This window comes from Amphiura filiformis, chromosome 5 (assembly GCF_039555335.1).
Source record: "Amphiura filiformis chromosome 5, Afil_fr2py, whole genome shotgun sequence".
NCBI lineage: Eukaryota > Metazoa > Echinodermata > Ophiuroidea > Amphilepidida > Amphiuridae > Amphiura > Amphiura filiformis.
This window is the reverse complement of record NC_092632.1, coordinates 52,258,240-52,276,201: the sequence shown is the minus strand read 5'-3', so window position 1 is coordinate 52,276,201 and position 17,962 is coordinate 52,258,240. Positions and strand designations below refer to the sequence as shown.

General features: G+C 35.8%; 1 protein-coding gene across 1 annotated transcript; it reads left to right on the top strand.

The window, feature by feature from the left end:
• The first annotated feature begins 1,713 nt into the window (after window positions 1-1,713).
• On the top strand, window positions 1,714-11,802 carry LOC140153345 (N-acylneuraminate-9-phosphatase-like). Its single transcript, XM_072176071.1, has 2 exons — window positions 1,714-1,806; window positions 10,815-11,802. Exons 1-2 carry the CDS (start codon window positions 1,714-1,716, stop codon window positions 11,454-11,456), a joined length of 735 nt encoding a protein of 244 aa, XP_072032172.1. The 3' UTR covers window positions 11,457-11,802.
• The last annotated feature ends 6,160 nt before the right edge of the window (window positions 11,803-17,962 follow it).

The following is a 17,962-nucleotide window of genomic DNA, read 5'->3' as shown; positions in this document are numbered from 1 at the left end:
AATAAAACCATAAAAACATGTAATAGTGAATTTAATTTGAATGGACAAATTGTAAATAACCCTGATCAAATTCCAGCTCATTTTAATGATTTTTTTTATATCAATATTGGCCCAAATCAGTACTCACTTCTCCACTTCTCCACTTCTCTCTAATAACCCCATTCAAAATAGCATCTTCTCGAAACGAAACATCCAAGATGGTGCAATTCTATCCTTATTTGATTTGTTTCATCAAAACAAACATTTTGACACCTCTTTTGGCAAAATCGGAGCACTTTGATGTTTTCGACCCCCATAGAGGCAAAAACGTGACCTTTGACCTTTTTGGTTATAACTCAAGAACGGTACATCCTAGATAGGTCAAACTATACATTTTCTGAATCCTTGTGAAGCTTTGTGACTAGGGGAATGCATTGAAATGGTTTTCAACACAATTTGAAATTTTGACCCTATGCAAAGTTCGATGACTTTTTACCCCCCTTGGGCCAGTTTATATTTTTGGAAACATCCCGATTATGTTTTGGGGTCATCTCAGGAACCTAAAAAGTTGGTTTGGTTTGATCCTGTGGGGGTGCACAGAAAGTGGTCCTAGCTCCCCGAGTATAATAATAATGGAGTCTGGGACTTGACAGGCCTCTGGCTTATTCTCTGTTCTCCTCCACTATATTTTCTGTAATAAAGATTTCTTGTGTTTTTATTGTAGGCCTACATTGCATAATGTGGAATAAATAAATAATGTTATGTTATGTTAGGGACCGTTCACCAACACTTAAGGGGGGCCTGATGCAAAAAAAATTCATCGCGAAAATTTTTCAGGCCCCCCTATACAGTCCTCAAAAAATTCAGGGCCCCCCCTTTTTAACATAAAAATTATGGGTCAACCCCATAGAAAAGCATATAAACTCAATTTTCCCAGGAAAATTAGTGGTCATTTTTTTCAGCCCCCCGCACCTTTGTTCCATAACCATTAGGGTATAGGACATTTTTTGTTTTTGATATAGCCCCCGAATGAAATGTATTTAATTATGTTTGTACTAACTCAGGTAGCATTGTGTGTGAATTTTACATCCGAACTAGAGGCTATTTTTTTTTTTATGGGCATTTTAGTGTCTAAAATGGCCCAAAATGAGGGTTTTTCAATATTACCATCCATTTCTAATCGTCACCCCATAGGCTTTACATGTAAAATAAAAAGGCTCGTAAAAATATAATAGCCTCTAGTTCGGATGTAAAATTCACACCAAATGCTTTTTGAGTGATTACAAAGATAATTAAATACTTTTCATTCGGGGGCTATGTGGAATTTTTTTTTATGTATTCCTTGTACAATGACATTTCACAATAAAATGTCCATTGGAAACAAAGGTGCCCGGCCCCCTTCAACACTGAAATCAGCAGGTGACCCAATTGTATCCAAATATCCTTTAATAATACTGACTGAATGTTTAGTTTTGTTAATTTCCAAAGGACCAAATTTTTTTGATCCACCTTTTTAGGCATGCTTTACCAAATTTTGTTCCACCCCCATATTTCTCAACCCCCTTTATATCAGTATCAAAGTACTTCAAGTTATGAACACTCCCTTTAATATTTCCAGTGACATCTCTTGTAGACTAAGTTTCTGTACCCCCTTTAAACTCATTGTAAAAAGAACTGTGCGTAAATGTTGAATGATTAATAGACTTATTTTTCTTCTCCCAGGGAAAATTCAAGATGGCGGCCGGTAGTAGGGTTGGTGCAATTATTTTTGATCTGGATAACACACTAATTGAAACGAACCAGGCTGATATCGTGGCTTATAATGAGGTATAAAATGATATATAATTAGTTTTACATACTTAAATATAAATTTTGTTCGTAAAAATGCTCGATTTGTTGCATATTGGGCCCGATATTGGGTGTTTACAAATCTGTCGACGCAAGTCGAAACTTGTCTTTTGACAGTTTTCGTGCCGGAAACATTTCTACTACGCGACGGTACAGACATGACAAGAGTCAGACAGAAGAAGATATCATTAACACCCTAAGCTTATATATGAATAAGAACTACACGCATTGCAAGCATATAATGTATGAATTTTGTGTTGTTATATTGAATTCCTGATGCATTATTTTGTAGTGCAAATCTGGGTCGGGATTAGCCCTAGAACTCTGGCCATAGTATCCGTTTTTACTTCCACTAGGGCCAGAGGCACTTACATTGAAAAATTTGTTGGAGATGCTTGGATGATCCAGTACAAAAAATCAATGCTTGATCGAACCAATACAAATGTGTGTCAGGTCACTAATTATCATGATAAAACCCACTTGAGAACACACAATCGCCAGTCATTTCTAAAGACGCATTTATACTCAATCGCTTTTGCAGAAATCTTAATCGCACGCATGATCAGTGTACTAAATCGCCGTCGTATTTGCCTGCTGAGCATGCGCATGAATCGCTGTTTTTTTTAAAAAGCGACACGTAGGCCTATATTGACACCCTCTGTCGGTCAAGGATTCAGTCTGATGATGAGCAACCCATGGGTATAAACACAGCTTTACACAATGACTAATTTACATAGGCACAAAAGACCGTGTTCATGTACTGCTACTCAGCCAAACATGGCAGAGTAGGTCCCGGATGACGGTACATGTTCCTATCTCCTCAACGTTATACCTTTCCAACAAGGAAAGAGATACGAAAAGCGAACGTCTAGTCGGGATCTGGGCACGTCATACAAATTACAAAAAACAATACATCATTTACATGCACACGTCCACATGACATCAGACATGCATGACGTGCCCAGTGATCCCATATCAACATGATCAATAAAATAGGATGTCCGATGGATTGGTATTGGTTGCATCACGGCCTGTCAATTTTGAATTTAAGTTTCCTGAAAACACAACTTAAGATTTTACGTATGATTATATTTAATAACGAAACCAGAAACTCACTAACTAGTAGGTAACCCAGGGCCTGGCAAACCTTAGTTAACACATTTGCTAGTCAGCCAATTTCGCCGACAATGTCAATGCATATTTACATAGAAATTTAAAACAACTGGCCGAAGAAGGAAACGTACACGTATGTTTTCTATACTTCACTTGACCCAAATATGTGATTTTTTATGGTGATAAGTCACTCGCACATGGAATTTTAGAGGGATTTGGATAGCAGTTCCATTAAAAAAAGCTGCTATCATAATGAGACTCTTAGACTAAGATCTAGAAACACCCCTGAAATGCCGTTTTGGGGAATTTTGCTAGCTGAAACTTTTTGATGAAAGTCAATCTTTGACAAGATGTAACTTTGCTACGGAAAGTGCTATGAAAAAATGGTTTTCAGTTTTGGCTTTGTTTACTCAAGGGCATTAATTTGATATATGAAATGATGCAGTTTGATGGCAAATTTGAATTCACCTAGCATACCTATAACTAGGGCGTTTTGGGTCAAGCTGGGAGAAAAAAATCCCAGGTCGACCTAAAATATCGTATCGCACACGATAGACCACCTAAGTTATCGTGAATCGGTTTCTCCCAGGTCGACCGTAGAATTTTGGGTTGCCACATTCGCCCGCAAACGCCAGGATTTGTAGCCAGGTTGACCATGACAAGCATGCAAATAGGCCTACATACCCGGTACGTGCCCCGACCATGGCGATATACACCTATAAACCATTGTACAGTGTTCAGTCATAACTTTTGCAAACGCCGGTGACTTTTACGATACTCTGTTTGTCTTGGCATCTAAATTAATTCACAGTCATAGGCCTAGGCCTACTCTATATTCGTTTATTAAAGTAGGCCCACAGAGGCAAATTTAAGGAGATATATCATACTTCCAAGTTTCTAAGTTGCGCCAACACCGTCATGATATAGGCCTAACTAGCTTAAGCTTACATCCAAGTTCGCATGGACGGTACTGCGAGTCTGCGACTCGATGTTTCAGACTTGTGAGAAAAAGAAAGTAATAAATTATGAGAAGAGGTCACAAATAGGATCAAATAAAATAATCCAACAAAGAATCACCCTGCCTAAGAGCCGGACATATGCCTGCATGTTTTATACTTTATTATTATCCACCAAGAAAGGAGTGCCAATTTCTATTAGCCTAAGCTGTCTTTCTATCAACAAGTGCGTCATCTCCCATCTTGACCAATTCGGCCTAACTAGGTATCCCAGGCAAACCTTAGTTAACACATTTACTAGTCAGCGAAATTCGCAGAGACCGGGGCCCAAACACAATGCATATTTACATAGAAATTTGAATTTTTTTTGTGAATAGGTCGGTGAAGGAAACCTACATAAATATGTTTTCTATAGATGAGGTGACCTCAATGTTTATCAACAAAGGCAAGGGACTGGCCTCATCTTTATGCTTGAATGAACCCCATGCAACCACTACACTGTTTAATAGTCTTATTGTGATGTGGCGGGAGTTTTAAAAACACGAGCCCTGAACAAAATATGATGCTTGTGCAAGATACTGCCAGGCAAAAACAATGGAAATTGTGATGATGCGCGCATACTGTCAGGCATTGACGTCAGAAGTCACATCATCTATACTTCACTTGACCCAAATATATGATTTTTTATGGTGATACTGATAATCAAGTCGCACATGGAATTTTAGAGGGATTTTGATAGCAGTTACATTAAAAAAAGCTGCTATCGCCATGAGACTAAGATCTAGAAACACCCCCTAAATGCCGTTTTGGGGAATTTTGCTAGCAGAATCTTTTTGATGAAAGTCAATCTTTGACAAGATGTAACTTTGTTACGGAAAGTGCTATGACAAAAATGTTTTCAGTTTTGGCTTTCTTTACTCAAGGGCTTTAATTTGATATGTAAAATGATGCAGTTTGATGGCAAATTTGAATTCACCTAGCATACTAACTTCAACTTGCACTCTGTCTACTGTACTGACAAAATAAAGCATAAAATAATAAATGATTACGTACTACGTAGTGTAGTGTAATCATGGTAATTATAGAAAAATTATCAAATTCGTGTGTACATCGTGGAACATACTCTTTGCGTGGCTGTGCATAGTAAACAGTTGTACGCAGATAGCCTCACTAATATGGACGCATAGAGTAGCGTTGTACGCGCGTGTAGTTAGCATGATAGTCGTGGAGTAACAAGCGTAGTTGAATGTTCCACGATGTTCACGAATTTAATATTTTTTCTATAATTATACTGATCCTAAAAGGGGAATATTGGAATGTCATCTTTCCCTGGGTAAAATCTAGTGCCGTACTATTATGCTGCCTTTCGTATTCGCCGAGGAGGACAATTTCGACCTCCTCGTTTGTTTAATACAAACAGAGAGGTAGACAAAGGGCCTGTCAAAACTGTTCCGCTTGTCCAAATACTCAAGTATCAAAAGGATGGTCCACAATAGAGTGATTCACGCAACATGAATAGGGTATTAAAAAACTGAAGTAGGACCATGTGCTTCTTTTGTCCAATTTGGCATCAAGATTTCGAATGGAAACAGTTCAGACTCAGAACACGATCATGTCAGAAATTAATATTTTGTTCTGGGTCTGATTAATCGGACTAGGTACAATCAGACAGCAAGCCAAGCCACAGCTAGTTGTAGTAACTACAAATTTCTGCAGGATCAGTAATAATTAATATATGTTTTATGTTATGAATAGTGCAAGTTGAAGTTAGTGAGTTTGTGGTTTCGTAAGTTCTGTACAAAAGTGTTCTCAGGAAGCTAAAAGTGATGGGACATCCTCGACTGTTTGGCGAATAGCAGGACACATCACACATGAAGTGTGATGTGTCCAGACAGGAAGGGAGGACAACAAGTTACAACTGGTACTGCTCAGTTTATACTCTTATTTCCACATCTATTATTTTTATGTGGGCCTTTAAATCAAGACAGACAGTCAGTAGACTTTTAGTTCAGAATAACTTGAATATATTATTAACAATTTTCATGGGAACCCGTAGCTGAGTTTCTCTAGCCTTCTCTCCATGTATAAGAAGGCTAGAGCAGTGGTGCTATATCAATAAATGTCCTATATTTGACAGCTTATAAATAAAGCATCAACAGAACTCTAAACTTGGTTTTGCTATATTTGTGTTGACCATGTGTGTTTAAATTTGTCCTCAAGAGTTGATCAACAAGGGACCCTTAATTTTTCAGATAGACCCCTTAAACTTGCTCCATATGGCCGAAGTCTGTGTAAAGAACTTCACTCCACTAAGTACCATATTTAACAGCCCCAAATAATCAACAGCAAAAGTGAAATATAGGCATCTTTTGGTTATAATGTTCAACCAGTTAATGTTAGTTACTTTGCAAAAATTAAGCATCAAGTGATTGGTCATCTTTAAAATAGATAGACCCCCCTGAAATTGCCCCAAAATTACTGTGTACCAATATTGAAGCTAATTCACAGTCCTCATAGAGTAATGTATCATTTTCAATAGTGAATCAAGCAGCAATGAAAGTGAACTAAAGGCATCTGTTGCTTTATATTATTATTATTATGTTTAACTAGAATGTTAGTAGCTTTGCAAAGATTGTGCATCAAGAGATTGTATATCTTTAAAATAGACCCCCTGAAATTGTCCCAAAATGGCAGGGGACTAATATTTCTGACACAAAGTACCCTTTCAGTAGTGAATAAAGTAACAATGAAAGTGAACTGAAGGCATCTTTTGCTTTACATATGTTCAACCAATTCATGTTTGTTGCTTTGCAAAGATTGAGCATCAAGAGATTGGTCACCTTTACAATAGACCCCCCTGAAATTAAAATGTCCGTCCGTGACACTTATTTTGTCCGTCTGTGACAAATTTTAAATTGAAGATTTATCTTAATTAATGGTGCCTTTGTTAAATACAGGGTGCGTGCAGAACTTTGAAAAGCCAAAAAAAGGCTTGAAAGTACTTGAAAATCAAAATGCCTTTTCAAGGCCTTGAAAGTCCTGGAATTTTGTTGAAAAGTCCTTGAAATTTATGGAAAGTCCTTAAAGAAAAAATGTGCTGAAACAATAAAAAATTATGTTACAAATAAATAAGAAAAGAAGTTTGGAAATAAATCTGTCTTGTAGGCCTATATATTTTTCATTTTGTAGGCTATACATTAACTCTTTTTGGACTCATATATTTCCAATTTTAAAATGAAAATTCCTTAGAACCCTGACTGGATGACTCGACTAGATAAAGGTACCCATTTAGCATGCATGTGGTCAAATTTTTATCTTATTGAGAACACCTTTTCATGCCCAAAATTGATGACTTTTAGTCCATTATCGGACCAGCATGTTATATGATTGTGTCGGTTTTGCGTTCCAAAACTCATCTCTTTTTCCTCAATGAATATTACCCAAGTAAGAAGTATGTCATGTGCATTAATGAACGATGACATTTGAGATGATGCTGGACTGATGATGCTGATGATGTATAGGCCTATATGTATACTCTAATATCAAGTCATGTTTAAGTCTAAATGGAAACAAACTTCGGTCAAAGGTTTGATATGAACCTTTTAGCTGTATCCTTTGGCTTTGTGTAGCCGTCGTGGTGAACATGGGGGTGGGGGAGGTTGGTGTGGGGTGAGTGAGTGTGTGTAGGCCTATGTATTCCTTTGGGATAGGCCTACTATTTTAGTCCCAATTTGTAGTGACATCACTCTGTATGTTTAACATACCGAATTTTACAAATTACTCTTATCATAAAATGTATTCTTCAGGCACATTCATTAGTACCCCCCCCCCATGAATCATTGTTTTTATATTGTGCATTATATATATCAATTTCAATCATGTAGGCCATATTATTAGGCCAAGAAAACACTTTGAAGAATGTCTCTCATGTACAAAAGTATAGGAAAGTGAATATTTAAAACCACTTTTTTAGGATGAAGGAAGCATTTTTTCAAAAAAAGTCCAAAACAGGTTTTTATGTCAAAAATGGTCTCGTTTGGGGTGCTAAATCTGCTAAAATGTTTGTCGTCCTGAAATTTTAACCAAAAGCACACTGTTTATCAAGGCCCAGGATGGGGTGCCAGTTGGTGAGGGTGGGGGAGGCAGTGGATGCAAGCACAAATGGTTAATTATTGTTTTATTTTTCTGCTTCACATATATCAACGTAAGCCATATTGGTCATGTAATAAAGCCAAAAAACATTTTTTAAGAGTGTCTCTTGTGCATAAAAGTATAGGAAACTCTAAACTTTAAAGCATGTTTTCTGGAAGAAGGAAGCACTTTTTTTAAAAGTGTAGAACAAGCCAGGAGCTTTGAAATGTTCTTTTTACCCTCTGACTTTTTCGGGGCTTCGTCCCTCAACCCCCACCAGGGCTTCGCCCCTGGACCCCGGCCGTAGTCGTGAGCGCCACGCTCACTCTGCTCGCAAGTGTCCCTATTTCTAGTTTTCAAAAGTTGGCAGGTATGCACTGGGCTGCTGCGACTAGACCACTGGGTATTTTTCTACTTTTTTACACACACCTATCTCTGGGTCGTTCTGTTCAAAGGTACTTGAAAATTAATTTTTGGGTACTTGAAAGTCCTTGAAAAGTCCTTGAATTTGAAATAGAGGTGGCTGCACGCACCCTGTAAATATCATTCCTGCATGGGAAAGGGCATAAATGAGATTGATACTTCAGCATGTTTTTATTTTTCTACCCTGTGTTAGCAAATAGTTAAAAAACTTTCAAACATATTTTTCGTCACGGACGGACATGCTGTTACTAAGTGATAGCGCCTGTATTATTTCCCACCAACTTTTTTATCAAATATTTATCTTATTTTATAAATAAATGTTTAATCTAGCTATATCATATCACCAAACTTGAAAATGTAACATTAACTTGAAAATGTTGCTATTTGAATTTGAATTGGCCATGTCCGTCCGTGACACATATTACTTACACCCCTTAGGCAATAATGGGCTGTTCCAGAATACTGGATGCATTTTCAACTTTTTTTTTCATAGTTCCAGTTAGTAGAGATATTGACCAAAACTGTGAGGTAGGACTATGTTTCAATATCAATATTAGAAATTTAATTTTTCAGACCAATGCTAACTCTAAACCGATCAGCCTCAATTAGCAATATGTCTTTTGTTTGAAGCAAATCAGATATACGGTTTTCAAAATATATCAATTTATATTTTCTTTGTATCTTATTGTTTTTTATCAATAATCAATAAGTTAATTAGCTAAAATGACTGGAGAAGCTCATTAACGCGGCTGTGTACTCTAGACATTGTTTCTTTCGCGAAATTGAGCTTTTTGGAAATGTATTTACTTTGTTATGTTTTTTATAAATACAAGGAAAGAAAATCCAGATTTGTTAACTCCAACTGCTCTATTTTATGGATTTATTTCACTATTTCACTCGCTTCCGCAATTTAAAAGGAAAGAAAATCTTTGTTGTACCATCGGGTATACGCAGCAAGAACAACGCATCGCGCTTTTGTAGACGCGCAATTTGTTAACGCACAGATACGCTACGCATTCGCAACGCTTTTCTGCATGCCCGGCGCATCTTATGGAAGCACCACGGAAGCACTGATTTCATAAAAACCTAGCGGTCAAATGGCTCCGTTTTAGCTGATAAAATGTGAATTTTTTCAAGTTCTTTCCCCGATTTAAACATCAAGATATAAATAGATTTAGCCCAAATTTCTCAAGGGGCTGTGGATTTACCCGATGTTCATGTAATGTAAAGTAGAAAACGAGAACTGCCGCATTCTCCTGTGAGCTTCGATCAAAGTGCAAAATGTGACCTCTTTAAACTTCAACGGCCTTTATTTCAATGTTCATTTTCTCGGTAAAATGATGATTTAGGTACACGGTAACTCAATAAATACAGCATCTATAGGTAAGCAATTATGCTCATCATAAAAAGCATGATCGACTTAAGAAACGGTTTTCTCATTTTTTTATATTTTGGTCTATTTCCGATTTTAGGCATCATTTTGTGCAAATAGGCGTTTGTGAATTTAAAAAAATTCATTTTGATGCCTTATATGGTCAATATCTCAAAAAATAAGGCCAATATCAAAAACTAAAAAAACGTTTTTGGAATGGTGTCTCAAGATTAAGAAAAAAACAAAACAAAAATTTTTGGAAAGAGTGTTTTTTTGTTATGATGTACCGAACAAAAATTGCCAAAAACTCACTTTTTTGTGATTTTCTTCATGATTGTTGTTTTTACACCAAATCTGTATTTATATTAAGATTCGTTGATTTATTGCCTTTATAAAAATGTATACTTTTATTTGTCTTGCGTGAATAATTACAAAGTTATGGCACTTTTACTACATGCATGTCTGAGAGTACACAGCTGCCTTAATATGTAATTTTTGTCAATATTTTGCTAAAAATCCATGCATAAATTATCAGGGTCAAGGGTTAAATTGAGTGGGAGACGGGAGCTGTTTGGCCCAGAAACTCTGAAATGGCCCCTGGTTTCATCTCAATTGTAGTTGACCAGGCAAGCCCTCGAAATCCACGGTAACGCAGCCGCGCCGCTCCCAGAAAAAAAAATTGGGAGTCCCAGAAAAAAAATTTGACAAAAAAAATTGATTTTTCCTACCCTTACACAAACTCTAACCCACTCCCAAAACTTACTGCATGTATTCAAATCACCCAAGCCCAACTAACTGAAACAGGCCCAAGCTGAAACAGGTCAAGAATTGCTAAATCTGCTAAAATCCCACAGGGGGCTCCCCCTCCTCGACCCACATGGATATGTTTCGGAGTTTTTTTATCAAAGCCCACTCTCATGCCTGAATTGGAGCCTCAGAATGGTGAAACAGCTAATTGCAATTGGCATATATATTTAATCATTTGAATACAGGTCAAACGTATGCTTAAGGAAGAAGATCCTCAGTGTGACGCTGAAGATGTCATCCAGGCCTTCAAACAGTACCTACTGGAAATGCAACTTGACCCAACAGAAATCATGCCAGTGGACGAGTGGCGCACAGAGCTCTGGCAAAGAGCACTCAACAGCTACTATGCCAACGACCTAGCCATAAAAGCCTACCAGACTTGGAAAGCTACCCGGCTACAAAACATCCATTTTTCAGAACCAGTGAAGCAGCTGCTGAGCGATCTCCACCGCAACTACAAGCTTCTACTGTTGACCAACGGAGACTCACAGGTCCAGTGGGAGAAGATAGCACAGATAGGAGCGAAGCACTACTTTGATGGCATCCTTGTCAGTGGTGATCATCCTCATCCAAAGCCCCACCCTTCAATATTTGCCTTAGCTTTTCGAGTGCTAGGAGCTTCTCCCAGTGAGTGCATCATGGTTGGTGATAGCTTGAATACCGACATCCAAGGTGGGGTTAATGCAGGTGTCTTAGCAACAGTCTGGGTGGATCCCAAGAGGCAGAATCCGGAGATGGTTTTTCCCAGGCCTGACTTCAGCATCGCATCGGTCCTTGATGTCCGTAAGGTTCTTGAAGAATTGTCTATAGTAGATAAAATTCCGTGAATGCCATCCAGATCAAAGATATTTATGTAAACAGATTATCCCAGATGCTGGTAAAGTAAACACTCTGTTTTCACATTTATGTCACCTCATGTGATTTCTTGTGTGTGATCAGAAGAGTGTGTTGCTTTACCAAAATGGGATAATTCTGCTTTTAAAAACCTTATATATTGTATGCATAATATATTAACTCAGTACAAAAAATTAAAAATCTTCCACTATATGTGTTTTGAGGATTTATATTATAAATGAGGTATCAAGCCTTGCAAAATACTGCTTGTTTGTAGAGGTGTATGAAATATTATGGTCTTTCTTTCCTATACTAGGATTTCCCAGATTGATTTACACCAAAATTGTACAACTTTTTTCAGGGGATCCTGCATGATGCTGCTTTCGTAACTTGTCAGAACTTTATGGAATATATCTGAAATAGAAAATAAAAAACAAAAAACAAAAATGGAAATTTGAATGTTCTGGTTCACAACTTTTTTTTGTATTTTGAGAAGAGATTAGAACAAGCAGTATTTTTTGCCTTAGTTTTAATAATCTTTGTTTATGTGGAATCATGACAACGATTTTATTATTCAGCTCAGCTGCTAGGCGACCAAATGAGCTAATCCATTTAATGTCTACACACCCTGTGGGAGATGTCCCCCTGTGGAATATTTTGGAAATATCTTATGAATTTCAAATGGAATTAGCACATTATAACCAGCTTTATTTGAAACTCGCCTCCTGTTGTTGAAGATTCGGGTTGAATCTTTCAGAGGGTATATGAAGTTCAAATGGAACTACCTAATGTGTTCATTCCATTTGAATTTCATACTCCCCCAGTGGAAGATATTTCCAACTTCTTCCACAGGGGTAGTGTGGATTTTAAATGGAATAACCCAATCAAGCGAATGTGTGTGCAATTTGGTCAATAATTTTCTGAACCAGTAATTAATGCTGATTGTATTTGTACAGCTCAATATCAGATACATTTGTTAACACAGCAATTTCTCAACATCTCAACATATGTCAGTGTTGCAACTGTATAAGTATAATGTGTATATATTCCTGGGCATTTGTATCTAACAAGTACATATTACTCAGAGATATAATAAGCTTATTAAAAGAAAAATAAATAAAAGAATGTTAACAATGTAGTTAAACATTCCACTGTATTAATCATGTTGTATTCACAATTATGAAGACAAAGCTTTCTAATATTATCAATACCTCTTCCACAATATTACGAGTTGTAGTAGAACTAGTTTGTGCCTTGCTTTCTTCTGAAAGTTTTTTGCTAGTACAGTACTGTAACCAAAGTGCGTCATTACTAACATTAGACCAAGGAAATGTTGCCTCAGTTTTTACATGTACTTAAAATTTTGTTGCAATTTTTTTTTATTACTAACCCTCCCATACATTGTTTAAGAAATTGAAAGTGTATTGGAATTCTCAATTTTTCTTTCTCTTTTCTTGCCTACTCTCTGTCATATATATCCCTTCCTTCCTTCTTTTCTTTCTTTCTTTCTTTCTTTCTTTCTTTCTTTCTTTCTTTTTCTTTCTTTCTTTCTTTCTTTCTTTCTTTCTTTCTTTCTTTCTTTCTTTCTTTCTTTCTTTCTTTCTTTCTTTCTTTCTTTCTTTCTTCTTTCTTTCTTTCTTTCTTTCTTTCTTTCCTTTTTTTCTCTTTCTTAAAGTCACCATGGGCTTTTAATCAGTTATTTAAATAGAAGCTTTGTTAATGCAATTTATAAGTACACCTTTGCGCAGATGACTGGATTGTCCATATAACGTGCAATACATCGCTGCACTGTATCTTTGCTAAATTTAAACACTACATTATGGAGCTTGCCAATTTAATGTGGTCATTGCTTTCAGCCGTAATTGTAATTTTAGATACATAGGAACAGGGAGCAATGTGCATGCTTACACACTTACACTTGTGATATTACATCATTGGGTACAACTACAGCAACAACAAACATTCACTGAGGCAAGTATTTCTTGGTTTAAAACTTAGTGTGAAGTGTTACTCAAAAGTATTCCCATGTTGTTTGCGTAGAATTATATTTAAAAAACAACATGTATGTTTGCAAGCAATTTATTTATACAGACAAAATGTTCCAAACTGTTGATATCCTCAACTTGGTTCCCAACTCATAATAATACAGGGTTGTAGTATACATGTATGTGTGTATTTGTTTGTACATGTCAGTGCTGTTTAAGATATTATTTTTATCATTTATCCAAATTAAGTGCATTCCCATAACTTGTGTGTTTATGTGTTTTTGCTACATATGTACAAAATGGACCTGCTTTGTGATTTTCTGTTGAGTTTATTGACATGAATTTATGGGGCAGGTGTACTAGTAATTTGCATTAACCCTGTGGACACTGCTGCCTTTCTTAGACTGCCCCTGGATTAATGCTCTGTATGCTAGCCATAGGTTGTAGTATTTTCTCAAAATATTATCAAGAGCTATCTCAAGAACTACTGAACTAATACTAGGCTTGTTTGTACTCATTTTAAGGTATTTTCCATGCTGATTCCAAATATAGTCATGAAAATGACCAATTCTGAAATTTTTGAATTTTTAAAGAAAATTTGAAACTTGTCTGCAGTCAACACTTGTGTGGAGAGGACACGATAAAATGATCTGCATAACCAATCAAATAAAACATTAATAGATCTATTAGCAATTGTAAGTTTAGTCCACTCCCCTTCAGTCCTGCTGAATATTCTTACCATATATCTCTTGATTGGCTCAATACATGACACCCTCTTCGTAACCAATCAAGATACGGCAGTTCTAAGAAGCTGATAATTTGACTGGTAGTGCCCATGGGGTTAAGCAATTCTTCTTTCTTGGTAGGTTAGAGACAAAAAATATACAGATTATTCACCAACAGGCAAAGCCCATGTGCTATATATGCTGAGAATTCTTGCATATTCATGAGGGTTGATTGTTTGATCGTACTTGTTTAACCAGTCACCGTAGTGTTAGCGTGTTGCTCGTCTTAGCAAATGCAAAAGACCATAAAAATATGCAGTATGTGTGAGGCAGCTTCCTCTCTTGCACTTCATGGAATGATTGGCCCTCATTAACGGGGTGATGTTGGGACTTTGCCTGTTGGTGATTGGTCTAAATCGCTTTAATTTAATCTGAATTAATTACAAATTTATACATTATGTCAGTAAACTTACAGATATGTGCTGCATATATGAAGCACGAGATGATAATGCAATATTAATTGGTACTTAACTATGCTGGATGTTTTGTTTGTTTTTCAATACTTAACAGCAAAAAGAAAAAACTGTTGTTATGAATTGGCTTCTTTTTGCATGTATTATGTGTGTGTATTTTGTGTAAAGTTTTCATATGAAATTATAGTGGAATTGTTGTGAGCTGTAGAGTTTAAGTGCCTCTCTTTGTCATCACATCTTTCAAATACTCTCATTTTTTACACAGTCTGGACGTTTTTCAGTTATATTTTAGTTCTTTTTTCAAAATAATAACATGTGACCAAAAATTAAATTGTTACAGATTTCAATTTACTTTGATACTATGTAGAAAGTGATTGATGTCATGTTGATTTCTTTAAGAACTGTGTACAAATGTGAGAATATTGAAAATTATAGTGATGAATACCCACCTGTTGTATGTCAATCATATACATGCTCGGGCTGCAGTTCTATTATTATTAATTATTAAATTGTTATGCAATTTTCACATTGTCTGCCAATATTTAAATATGAATAAAACCAAAGGTTGTAATAATACGACATAGCTAAAAACGACACCTTAATGCCAACAACAGCCTTAATTTATGTTTTAATTTTACAACTGCAGCCTGGAGCAGATGTTTTGCATTAGTAATATTAATAGATTATTTTTTTGCGCTAACAATCAAAATTGGTGTATTGATCTTGCATTGCCTAATGAGCTGATGTATAATTCTTAGTCTAGAAAAAATGTGCAAAGTGTATATTATCGGAATGTTTTGAATTATTTAAGGATATTAATTCAAAGTAAGGGAACTCATCAGGGCTATTAGTGTGTGCTTGTAAAGACCAGAATACATGTATATACGCACAAAGGTGGAGCCACAATTATGATCATGTTGCAGGAGTTCAGAAAATATGGTAGAAGAAGGGTAAATTTTCTTTGAATTTCTAGTATTTCATTGAAAATATTTATGTACAAACCTTTCCATTTTATAACTTCACTTGCTTAGTTATGACAAGATGAAGTGTCCCTATTAACATAATTAACAAAAAAAACTTGGTAATTTTGAAAAACAGGTTCAAATGGATTAATTATGCCTTATACTTTGAATGGAAGATTTGCAAAATTTTACAAAAACACAAAAAAGTTTCATGTAAGTTCAATGATTTTTTTGAATGAAATCCTGATCATACATGACATGTCGTAAGTGGATGGGCGAAGCCTTTGTGTAGGTATATACTGGTCAATTAATATGCTTATTATGTATTTGTATATCAAGTGTGTGTCTAAAGGTCCCATGGTATGTTGCTAAAATAACTTACTGTGAATGATGATAATATGTAGACCTTGAAATATTAATATTTTGTATAAAGAAAAAAAACTTGGTCTATAGTTTGCCAAAGTTTTTCCATTTGGTGCCAATAGAAATATGCAACAAGGTCGTTATTACAACTCTGTTGTATTTATAGCTTGCCATTTTATTCGTCACTTTGTATAACATTAATAAGACGATTGAACAAATGATACTAGTTGCTTGCCATATAGTTATATTAGTAATATTTACTTAGATGGCATGCTATAAAGAGTAGAAATTAATTGTAAGCATTATTGCATTTATACTTGCATTGGAACTAGCAAGATTTCTCACACACTTACACAGAATGAAAGTGTGAACTTTTAGTTTTTCAGACATTAATTCAATGAAAAACAAATTTGTTCCATGAAAGTACCATTTTAGTTTAGACTTTCCGAACTGAAAATTTGTTATACTATATTTTCATTTCAAATTAATTTTCTTTATGTTTATGAAATATTTACCAAAAACTATCTTTATTGATGAAATAAATGCATACTTCCTAGATGACAGTAAAGCTACACAAGAACAGCTGATTAGTTCAACCAAATCCGTCGTTTTCATTACTCCAAGGAGACTACTTTGTCAGTCTATCTCCACATTTGGTGCTTAACCAAGTGAAGCTCATAAATCAGCGTTTAGAGATTCAAGTGCCTCTGTTCATTGCACCATATTTAGACAGGTGTTTATGGCATAGAAATAATTGGCAATTGATGCTACAACATGGCTGCCCCCATCGATGGAATGAAGTGCTTTGATTTTATATGCCACTCTCGTTTGTAGACCAATCTTATGATAAGTTTACCTTGGTTTTGTATTATACATGTTTATTGTTATAGACCAGTAGGATGTAGGAATACATGTATTTGTATCGAAATATTAAATAAGGATCATCAAATTTCCTCCTCAATACCTATAGATACCCAGTGGCTTGGTCTTGAACATGGCCCATTTTATAAATGCACTGAAATCAGGGATGGAATTATACCATAGCATTTGGACTGTAGCCCATTTCTCACGCTTTGTGAAACCAGCTGTATTGGCTTGCAAGGTACTGCAGGGACCAAAATGATGTTTTTTGCTAAGGGTAACATGTAATGTGAATGTTTAACATTTTCAAAAGTGTTGCCACCATTTTCAAATGTAATAATGCTGGTGTTGACAGAATTTTGCATAACTTACACATGTAGTAAATAAGTAATCCAAAAAAAAATGAAGTTTGGAAATAATACCTTTTCCTTCATGAATGACAAGGAAACACAACAGAGCTTATGAGAAAGGTTTTTAACAAAAGTCAACACATACATAAATGACAGCCAGTGAAAAAATTTCCCTGACCATCCAGGATTTGAACCTGGGACCTTCGGATCAGCATAGCTTGTTGTCTAGTCTTATTCAATGAGACATCTTGGCAGAATCACTTGCCTGGTAGAAGTTTCACCCCATGGTTATGGGAAAACAGAATGTTGTCTCCATTACCCTCCTTTGGCTTCCATCCCTGAGCAGTGTAGAACCCACATTGTATAAATTAACTTATAAAAGGTAAGCCAATCAGTTTCTGAATCTCTGAATTAGAATTAATCTTATTGCCCAACACTAATGTGTATATCCCAACACTAGGACTATAGCCTATAGAGAGGGCGCACCACCAAATCACTCCACGATTTATGTACCAGTGAAATTCGGTTAAAATAGTCCACCGCTTATTTGAGCTTGTTGCAGCTTTATTTTCAAAACGTATAGTCAAAATTTGCACATTTTCAGCTCATTTGCTTCCGACAAGTGTCTACATGACGAAATATGAGAAAAAGTCCCGATGTTTTATTTCAGAGATGGAGTTTTGGCGCGAATTTGGACAATGTCCGGTTTCGAAAATTGAGTGATTTTTTAAGATTAAATTTACACACTTTTTCTTTGCGCAAAATAAAAAAAAAAAGTAG